General features: G+C 45.2%; 2 protein-coding genes across 2 annotated transcripts in view; one reads left to right on the forward strand and one right to left on the reverse strand.

Annotated features, from left to right (window-relative positions):
* Positions 1-828: 828 nt before the first annotated feature.
* Positions 829-8,263, reverse strand: LOC113490274 (small EDRK-rich factor 1-like). Its single transcript, XM_026866610.1, has 3 exons — positions 8,160-8,263; positions 2,258-2,366; positions 829-1,117 (listed from the first exon to the last, which is right to left on the reverse strand). The coding sequence occupies exons 1-3, from the start codon at positions 8,164-8,166 to the stop codon at positions 1,045-1,047; spliced, it is 189 nt and encodes a 62-aa protein (XP_026722411.1). The 5' UTR covers positions 8,167-8,263; the 3' UTR covers positions 829-1,044.
* A 1,996-nt stretch (positions 8,264-10,259) lies between these two features.
* Positions 10,260-10,407, forward strand: part of BDP1 (B double prime 1, subunit of RNA polymerase III transcription initiation factor IIIB) — a 59,888-nt gene continuing 59,740 nt past the window's right edge. The window contains exon 1 of the mRNA XM_026866485.1: positions 10,260-10,367. Within this exon, the coding sequence (XP_026722286.1) occupies positions 10,260-10,367 (108 nt within the window). The remainder of the gene's footprint in view (positions 10,368-10,407) is intronic.

Below are 10,407 nucleotides of genomic sequence, written 5' to 3' on the forward strand. Positions count from 1 at the left end.
AACAGGGTCAGGTTGTATCCTGACTCTGTTAGTTTAACCCAGTGTTATCTGCCTTTATAATTTTTTTTTCTTATTAAATTGTTATTCTGACTTTGTGTCTCCCACTAGTTTGTTTTCAAACTAGCACAGTCCTTAAGCAAAGGGTGATTCCAGCAGGGTGAGATCACAACCATCGACTCATGGACCACCTACTCACGTTACATCACAGACCCATTTCTAGCTTTCACTGTGCATAATCAGAAATAGGAGAATGTGTTAATGATGTCTTAGAAATTGTATGTTTATGTATGAAGACTTAATGAATATGTATGAGTAAGTTCTATATAAGATGTATGATTCTGGTGCCCGGCACATGATGTTGGTGAGAGCACTCCCCATCACGTCCAGCCATCAATAAAGTAGTGTCTGCTTATCTGCATCAAATTGGTGTCGATAAGTTTGTATTCCAGTTTTTTGGTAACATTGCTTGTATCAAACATTTCTTGTTTATTACAAGCTGCTATACCTTCACACTTACATTGCATTTTTCCACAATTCTATCTATTCTCTGTGTTCTCTGTAATTTCTTAGAAATCAACTGATTATCCAGCATAACCATTTCAGATTAGACAGTATTTCTCATGCAACATTTTATTGTAAAAATAATTTGAGATTTACAGTTCAGATCTCTTTAACCTTAAGCACATTCTACAAGTGTGTTCCATTCTGGATGAAGCTGTACTTCAAGAATTAAGACAATAATATCTCGTCTCACTGTAGATTCAGAAATTGATTTTCACTAGAACCATTAAGTGAAGCCAACAAATGCAGCAAAAGCTGGAGTAAAGCTATGGCTTGATACTTCTATTCATACACATGCAGAAGAGCGTAGGCAGTTTCAAACCAGCACTCCAGACAACGAAACCTATGCTAATCAGAAAAATACTCTAATGCTAGTTGAACCACTCTGCAAGACAGACATTTAGTCATTTAATGGCCAGAGACTTTTACAAATGATCTTCTAGGTCCTTCTGCTTCATGGGTTCACTTCTCCATGCAGGCAGCTCATTTCACTTCTGCCTGCTGAGACTTCCTTTCATTAGCCGCTTTTTGTTTTTGCTGCATAATTTCAGAGTCTCTGTGAAGAAAAAAAGTTGCATTTCATATACTGGCTCACTGTTTTTCGAAGTAGTCTCCTCCAGCTTGGTTTTGCCCTTTAACAACCCCCATTTCAAGGGAAAAAGATTAGTATAAAACTTCTCAGCTATGAGCACACTGTTTCTATTATCCTGTTGCTTCCAGTACATTACTCCATGAGGTAGACAAGTTACTTGGTTAGTAGACCTTATAGAATTCTTTTGATTTTAGAAGGACACAATGGGTTAAACAACTTCAAGAAAGTATTACACAATATTTTCATGTTGATACTAGGCAAAAAGCTGTTCAAAGGAAATAAAAGCTTTATAGGTCTTACCAAAAATAAATCTATCTAACAATAGATACTGTAAAACCTACATCCACAGTTTATGCTCTGATATATGAATGGACTGTGAATCAAAGCAATTAAATGCTGTTTCAGCTGAGACACTGGGTTCCTTCTGACCCGTTTTATTGTATCATAGAATCACAGAATTGTTTGGGTTGGAAGGGACCTTAAAGATCATCTAGTTCCAAACCCCTGCCATGAGCAGGGACACCTTCCACCAGACCAGGTTGCTCAGAGCGCCATCCAACCTGGCCTTGAACACTGCCAGGGATGGGGCAGCCACAGCTTCTCTGGGCAACCTGTGCCAGTGCCTCACCACCCTCTCACTAAAGAATTTCTTCCTTATATCTAATCTAAATCTACCTTCTTTCAGTTTATAACCATTATGCCTCATCCTATCCCTACACTCCCTGATAAAGAAAGGGTCCCTCCCCATCTTTTCTGTAGCCCCCTTTAAGTACCAGAAGGCCGCTATATGGTCTCCCCAGAGCCTTCTCCAGGCTGAACAACCCCAACATTCTCAGCCTGTCCTCATAAGGGAGGTGTTCTAGCACCCAATCATCTTTGAAACCCTCCTCTGGACTCACTTGAGCAGGTCCATCTCCTTCTTATGCTGGTGCCCCCAGAGCTGGACACAGCACTGCAGGGGCGGGTCTCCCAAAAGCAGAGTAGAGGGGGAGAATCACCTCCCTTTGACCTGCTGGTCACACTTCTCTTGATGCAGCCCAGGATACGGTTGGCTTTTCCCTCCTATTATGGGCAACCATTTCACTCAAATTTACTAGATCTTACCTCTGTTTTCTCTGAGAAGCAGACAAGCTATCTTCTTTCCTTTTCCCTTTGTGGATCTCCTGAGTCTTCTTCAGGTTCTTTTGGCGGGCAAGTTCACGCTGATTCCCACCTGTAAGATAACATATGGTTTATAAAGGTACCACACTTTACACATGGTTTGCATGTGTAGAAGTCCATTATAGAGGTGGTAAGGCTTGGCTCAATCTGCAGAGCTGGTATGGCAGTATCTTCTGTAGTTGGTATCTACCATCAGTCTCTCCCTCCAGTGCATAATGGGAGGCAAGAAAGCCTGTTAGTTCTCACATTTACATTTGTACAGGTCCCATGCAAACGATCACCAAAATCCATTCCAACATTCCTTCCAGAAACACAATTCAGATTCACATAAAAGACTGAAGGCCCCTCAATAGGCCAGGCAAAATTACCACAGTAACTCATCCCAAGAAGAGCCATCCTCTCCTCAAGATTCCAGCATCCAATATAGCTTACAAATCAATTTTAGATTGAAAGAATAGCATTAAAATGAGGGCAGCCTGAGAGAGTTTATAGGCTTCCTCAAACTCTTTCCACAGCCCTCTAAGAAATCAAAAAGCAATTGGCTGTATTTGGGTCCAGAAACTTCTACTTGGTTTCAGTCTGTAGTGTGTGCTGGGTTTGATTGAGTGGCAGGGTTTTTGGTAATCGAGGAGGGGGCTACAGCAGTAGCCCCTGTGAGAAGCTTCTCAAAAGCTTCCCTGGCTCCAAGTCAGACCTGCCTCTGACCAAGGCCAAGCCAATTAGCAATGGTGGCTGCACCTCTTTGATAACATATGAGTGATAATATTTAAGGAGGGAAACATGAGAGGGGGTTGAGACTTGTGAGGAAGAATTGTGAGGCATGCACCTATGCAAACACCAAAGTCAGTGGAAGGAAGGAGAAGTGGTGGAGGTGCACCAGAACAGAGGGCCCCTCTGTATCCTGTGGTGAGACAGCAGGGCCACCCTCCTGCCACCCATGGAGGTTCACAGTGGAGCAAAGGTCACCCTGCAGCCTGTGGAGAACCCCACACTGGAGCAGGCAGCTGCACCCAAGGGAGGCTGGGACTCTGTGGGAAGGCCCCGCTGTTGCAGTTCAGCACTGGGAAGACTGAAACACGCAGGGGTGACCTACGCCAGAGCAACACAGGAATGGCTGCAGCCTGTGGGAAGAACTCATGTCAGAGAAAGTTCATGGAGGGCTGTCTCCTGTGATAGAGACCCCACAGCAGAGCAGGGGAAGAGTGTGCAGTCAACTCTACCCCTCCCGAGGAGGAAGAAGTGTCGAACGGACTGCACGTCCCTCACGCTGCTGCAGGGTGGGGAGAAGGTAGAGAGATTGGGAGCAGAGGTGAGCCTGGGAACAAGGAGGGGGGCGGTGTGTGTTTTTAAGATGTGGTAATGCTTCTCACTGTCCCACTCTTAAGTGTTGTTTGTCTTTGTTTGAACTGATGTTCTTTTTCTTCCCCTAATGAGTCAGTCTTTTGCACATGACTAACTGGTGACCTACCCTTCCCTATCTTAATTCCTGAATATTTTTCTTCATTTTCTCCTTCCCAGTCCTGAGGGAGAAGTGAGTGAATGGCTGTGGTGCTCAGTTGCCCTCTGGGCTAAACCACAAGTGTTGCCATACAAAATCAGATGGATTCCATAACATCCCATGGTAAAGCACCATGAACTTTTAAAGTCTTGCTCATAACTAAGCATATAACTAGCAGTTATGGGCCTCACATGTATTTGTAGAAAGAATACACTTCTGCAGATGCCACTTAGAGATGACCAGTATAGTTAACATGTATGGGAACCCTGGTGTGGGGAATACAGTGTAAGACTGGCAAGAAGGATTGTAAACATGCTCAAGTGACTTGCAGCTGGGGTGCTAAAAACCACATATATCACACTAATTGTTGCTTAGGCCTGTGTGTTTGATGGGTAGAATGTGTGTTTAGATAACACAGGCCTGTGAGAAACTCAGAGGCATCTTACTGAACATCCTTGAGATTCCTGCCCTGCTGTGGGAAAGATCAAAGCAGTGGAAAAGTATGCCTGTGAAAATCCAGGATATATACACACGAAAGCAGCAAGCCCGAGATCTTCTTCTCTTTTCGCCTTTTTCTGGCCAGCAAGAACTGAGCTCCATGATGCCTGCATCCCCACTTGCATGCCTCTGCCTGAGATCTGCCAGGTCACAAGGTAACAGGAATTAATTTGCTATCTGCACTTGTTTTGTGGTTGTTCCTGTGTCCTGCCTGTGCTCACACACTTGGCTTTACTATTTACTGGATAAAGTCCCCGAAACTATTTAACACAGTATTCATAATGTATTATTGGGCTCTCGTAACCCAGAAGCTCAGCCTTACTATAGGAACTACGAAAGCAGACAAGACCATATAGTACACAAGCAGCTCTATGCAGGCTTAATAAATTTTTGCTCCAAGGCAGCTGACATGTATGCAGTAGGAGGCTATGCCAGCTATAGAGCTTCAGCCCAAGATTTTGTTTACCTACCACATACGACAGAGCCCCCTTCAAAGAAATGGAGCTAACAAAGCTCAAATTAAGACACAACAAAAACTCCAGTTCCTCATTAAGATGCCTTGTTTAGAATAAAACGACTTACTACTTCCCCAAAACAGGTGCATGTATATGTCCCTGCACAGAGTGGATAACCCTGATGCTGTTCACCTGCAAGATTATTTTCATGCTACTAGAGGAATTAGCAAACAAGCATTCAGAAGGGTCCTGTCCATGCACTATTATGGTTTCTGTTCACAGCTTTCTTTCCTGTGCATGCTTTTTAGATTTCATTGTTAACCAATATCTGTATTTTTCAATCTTCCTTATTTTACAAGTTCCTCTGTGTGGGTGTTTCCTTAACTTGGCAGCAAGGGCACAGTTATAGTTGTTCTACCTCCTTTGCCTGTGATGGGCCATTAGTCCATTCAATTAATTACACTCAAATACTATCTGTCACCAAAGTCCATGTAGAAGAAGGACCACTGTGTGTTCAGAAACTTAAGTAAAACAGCTAACTATATCTAGCAGTACTGATGTTGATTAGAACTTGATGATTCATGAGCAGATGATACATTCCAGGCTATAAATGGTTCTTGAGTTTCATGGTGCTCTGGAAGCATTAATGTCATATGAAGACAATGACCTGCCAGCAATGAGCATGTCTTCTGCAGTCTTTACGGAAATAAAGTAATTTTTATTATGAAAAGAGAGGCAGGAAGTCGAAACACACTGCTCTAGTAAGAATTCACATAGTAGTTACCCTCCACCCTTAACCTTATGCACTTCTCTGTCCAAGGAAACATTGTGCATGATGTCTGCAGAGTTATTCCACACACATGGTAATGTTAAGAACATACTAGTTGTTTAATCTTAAATAAGTAAGTTCTAAATAGAATGAACCGCTTAGACTTGTAAGGGTGTGCAGTGTGTGATTTAGTATGCTGTTCACTTAGCATAAGTGGCTAAGCTTGTCGAAGCCTTACACCAGCAAGCTGTAAACATTTGCTTAGATTTACTGAACTTGTATTGAACTTGTACCTACTCAAGCAAAATGAGGCCTTCAGAGCCAGCACAAACCAGAAAAAGGATACAAGTGTCAACAGCAGCTGTAACTAGACAAGGTAACAATCTGCCTGGAGACAGTGAAGAAATCCAATAAGGAACCAAAAGGTGTTGGAAGATTTCAAGCCAGAATCATCACTGGACTAAAGGGCACATGAAAGATGCATGGAGAATGTGTGAAGAGGGGGATGCACAATCTGTAAGGGTGTAATTGTCCAGAGATTTCTTTGTTTGGGGTTCCTCACAGCTCGAGCTGATCCTGCTGCTGTACCACTATTAATTATTTTTTATAAGATTCGATGCCTAAGGCTCTGCTTCAGGAAACCTAGAGTCTGAACTGCAGAGCAACTAACACCAGACTGATCTGTTGCTTCTTTAACAGATGGTAAATTTAAGAACCAAACTGAATGGCATCACTGAAAAGCTTGTCTGCCACTTCTGCACAGCAAAGCAGAGAAGGTAGAAAAGAGCATTGCAATACACACACAAGGCATACAGAGCCAAACAACTCTTTGAAAATAAACTTAACTTGTACCACCCCTACTTCCAAGCAAACATTGCCAAGGCCTGTTTGGCCCCAGTACTTCACCTGGGTATCCTTAACTCCCAGGAACACAGTGCTGCTTTCTACATTCTGCAAGATCAACCTATATCTTCTATGAAGCATGGTTCAGTCTGACAGAAGACAATTCAGCTTCCTCTAATGCAAAATTCAAGCATACAGGTCAATACACCCTTCCTGTTTATACCTATGTCTGAACACTTCCATCCCTGCCTGCCTCTGCAAGACACAGGCCTTACTTCAACCTGTCCCTGCTCTTCCAACTTCAAGATCTGGCTATTCATCAAAAGAAAGATAAGCAAAAGACCTCTGAATAGCACTAGAACAAGCAGTAATTATCTCTACTGTAAAGAGGTCAAAGAGAATGGCAGTAAGGGTTGGCTACTGAGGTCATCATCCCTATAGTACTTTCTAAGCAGCAAAGGATCTCACCACATGGTAGATCTTCAGGCAGAAGAAAAGTGCCTGCCACAGTGTCCCAAAAATAAAAAGAAAAGTAAATAGAGCCATGTGATGCAAGAACAAAGCAGTAATGGAAGACAAGTGACAAAAGAACCCTCCAATTCATCTAGTCATCACCATCTTCACAAATACATTCAGTTTTCAGGTACCCTGAAATATGGCACAGCAACAAGTACCATGAATTTATGAATTCAGAGGCACAGTAAGTAGTTGTTAATAAGCAATCAATTTTTATTCTGTTTTACTGTATGTCCATTTGAAACCACAGCATCTAGCCCAGGTCTGATTGACAAGAAAGCGCTGAACTCTGAAAACATGTACTAAAGCTAAGACTAGACTGTAGGGTAGCACATCACAGCTTTACCTCTAATATTTCAAATACTCTATTAAACTAGGTCATCCTAAAATTAAATGCTATCCTTTTGCTATGCTCAGCTGGGGGAGATGCTGTGCCTCTTTTTAACCTTAAGCTGTTTATTCTAGCACCAAACAGAACAGGGGAAAAAATATCAACAAAAGCCATAAACCTGTCTCTTCCTCACATTCAAGTTCTGATCGATGCACAAACTGTTTACGATCCAGGTCTTCATGTGCACTTTCAGCAGTACAGTAGCTTCGAAGCTATGTATTTTTAAGTGTGAACGTAAAAGCAACTCCTCAGTTAAACACAGGCGTTTCTGTATTGTCAAGTACAATACTCAGAAGCCAAAACAGTAACCTCACCAGTTAAATGAGCCGGAGTATTCTAGTTCACAGCTCTCCGCCATTTTAGCGTAGATACACCAACGTTACTTGTGAATAAGGTGGTGATTAGCAAGTCCCGTTGCCCTTTCAACGACAGCCTCAACAACCACCATTTAAGCAATGTCGTACAAAGTGTTCGGCAGTGATGTAAAAGCCCTTTATTTACAAACTGGACGGTAGCCAGGACTGAAACTGAGCGTATGTTCCAGCATAGCACCACCATTCTTTCCTTCTCCCGCCCTCAAACACAGCTACGCCAGGAGACGGGGTGAGAATGTTTTTCCTCCAAGCCTAGTGAGGTGGAAGGATGTGGGAAGCCTCAGCCCCACCAGCCCAAGCACTAACCGCGGATTTCCCCACGGGGACCATAAGAACCAAAACCCGACGGCAGCACCACACCACGGCCGCCCCGCCAGACCGGCTGGCCGGGTAGCCCTCGGCGTCGCGCCCCAGCCGCACTTCTCCACCGGCCCGGAGCCGACCGACCGCTCACCCGACAGGGCCCCGGAGCAGCCGCCCCTGGGGACTGCCGGCACTCACGTGTCATCGCGAGACGCTCCGGCCACGGAGCCCCGCTGCTGCCACCAACCTCCAGCCCAGCCTCCCCGCCTGGCCCTGACGCCCCTTATAACGCCTCGGCTGCCCCTGACGTCATTGCGGGACGCGACGCGCCGGCCTAGGGCCTGGCCCAATCAGCGGGCCGCGGCCGGGCGGGGCAAAGGGCGGAGACGCCCTCGGGGTGGTCGGGTGCGTCGCTGCGGCCCTGACGGCTTCCGCGGGGTGCGGCCGGGCGCGGTGGGCTCTGGGAGCGCCGGGCTGCCGTAAAGCGAGGGGCAGCGTTGCGGTAGGGTGCATGGCTGCGCTCGGTGTTGGGGCGGGTGAGGGCGGCATAAGCTGGCTGGGCTCTGGCCGGGGCAGGAGGTTTCAGAGGAGGCTGTGGTTATACGAGTGGAGGAAAATGGGGCTTTGAACCGCGGTTGTATAAGAGTACGTGGATTTTGATCAAGTGGAAAAAGAAATCCGTACAGAGCATTGTTTGTTAAAATCACCAAATATAGTCAGAAAAAAACAAACCCAAAACAGTTGGTTGCTGCTTTCTTTGGGCACTACTCGCTTTTTCTAGTTTTGCCCGCTGAGAGCGAAAGCATACCTTTCCCTACCCGAGGATGTGGGGGTTTGTTAATACTGCCCAAGCTCTCCTACAGAAAAACATTCACAGCTGCAGAAGGTCGCAAAAGGATAAAAGAGAAGAAATTTAGCAAAAGGTAAAACGCGATGTTTCTCATACAATCGGCAGCTCAGAATCACTAGCTATAAACATGGTTGCATAGTTCTAGGATATAATTACTGTTAAGATTTATGACCAACAGAATGCTGATCTGAAACCATGCTGTGGAAAATTACTATTTTTGTGTCCTTTAGGTGAATATAGCTGATTATAATATGAAAACCACACTTTTATAACTTGCTACCTTTTCATGAAGCCCTTCACTCTTTGAGCATGAGTACATTAATAGGTAGATACTGTGACTTTAAATGAAAGTTGTGATAAGTGATCAAGGGTAATAAGCAGATCAAACGAGGTTTTTAATAAAAGGAATGATCTTGCTGCAACAGATCTGAGAACATCCTGTCTGTCTGGCAAGGGAGAAAGGACTTAAGTGAGAGGTTGCAAGATGTACTGTCTCAAGGCAACTGTTAAACTGCAATCTTATGTTACCACGACAACTGCTGAACTTTTGTCTTTAAGTTTAGACTTTAGTGTAAAAAAGATGTTTTGTAATTTACAACTTCACAGCTCCTTGTTAACAGATGCACAACCCCATTGTTATGTGACTGAAAGCCTATGTGCTCAAAAGGACAAACCAACCTTGAAGCTAGTGCCAGCCTTAAAAATCTTATAATAACAAAAAGAAGCTTAGAGGCGTGCTAAAGATGCCGAAACTGACCTCCGTGAGGATAAAAAGGCTGTTACTTGTTGGAATTTGCGAGCCTTGGGTAGAGCTGCGACTCCCCGGCCGCCCAGCGCGCTGTTTTTTGCTTTCCTACCTTAATAAATGTTTAGTGAATTCATTTCGGACCCTAGTAATTTAGTTCAACTATAACAAAAGTGAGTCATAAAACTAGCCAATAGATGATACTGTGGTAAAATACTAACCAATAGTTATGTATAGAGGCGTGTGCTTGTGTGTTCAGCATCAAATAAACACGGTGTGTGTTTGTAACTCAGTGTGCTGGCCACTTGGAATGCCCAGCACCCTTTTCCGTGCTGGACTGTAATAAACACAGGTATCTCAACTCTGTGTTAAATGGCTCTTTGCAAGACGGGGTGACGAACCCTGTTTGGGGGACAGCAGGAGCCTCCCTTGTTTGCTTAAAATTGATCATCGTGTGGAAGACTAAGGCTTGGCCAGCCGTTTACCAGGTGCCTGAATTAAGAAAAAAAATACCGAAACAAAAAGTCTCCCGAGCAGCTGAGGAAACAACCCCCAACCCGCGCAGACGCCCCGCCCTGCCTCTTCCTGCCTCCGCTCGCCGGTGGGTTGCGGAGGGATGCCGTGAGGCTGTGGAGCTGCCGCCGCGTTCGCGGGCGGGCGCGCACGTGCCTCTAACGAGCGTCAGGAGCGAGCTGACGGCGCCATGTTCCGCCGGGCCCGCCTCAACGTGCGGCCCAATGTGCGACCCGCGGGCAGGGTCGCCGGCGGAGCGGCGGACCCGGACCCTCACGGCTTGGGCTCCCCGGCGGCGGTCAGAGCAGAGGCTGCGACGGGAGAGGCGGCCGAGCCGC

The sequence above is a fragment of the Athene cunicularia genome (genome assembly GCF_003259725.1).
Source record: "Athene cunicularia isolate RWA chromosome Z unlocalized genomic scaffold, athCun1 chrZ_part3, whole genome shotgun sequence".
Taxonomy (NCBI): domain Eukaryota; kingdom Metazoa; phylum Chordata; class Aves; order Strigiformes; family Strigidae; genus Athene; species Athene cunicularia.

Coding starts and splice junctions, on each gene's coding strand:
- LOC113490274 (XM_026866610.1), bottom strand. Junction 1,118..2,257: donor GCTTCTCAGAGAAAACAGAG/GTAAGATCTAGT, acceptor TTTTCTTCACAG/AGACTCTGAAATTATGCAGC.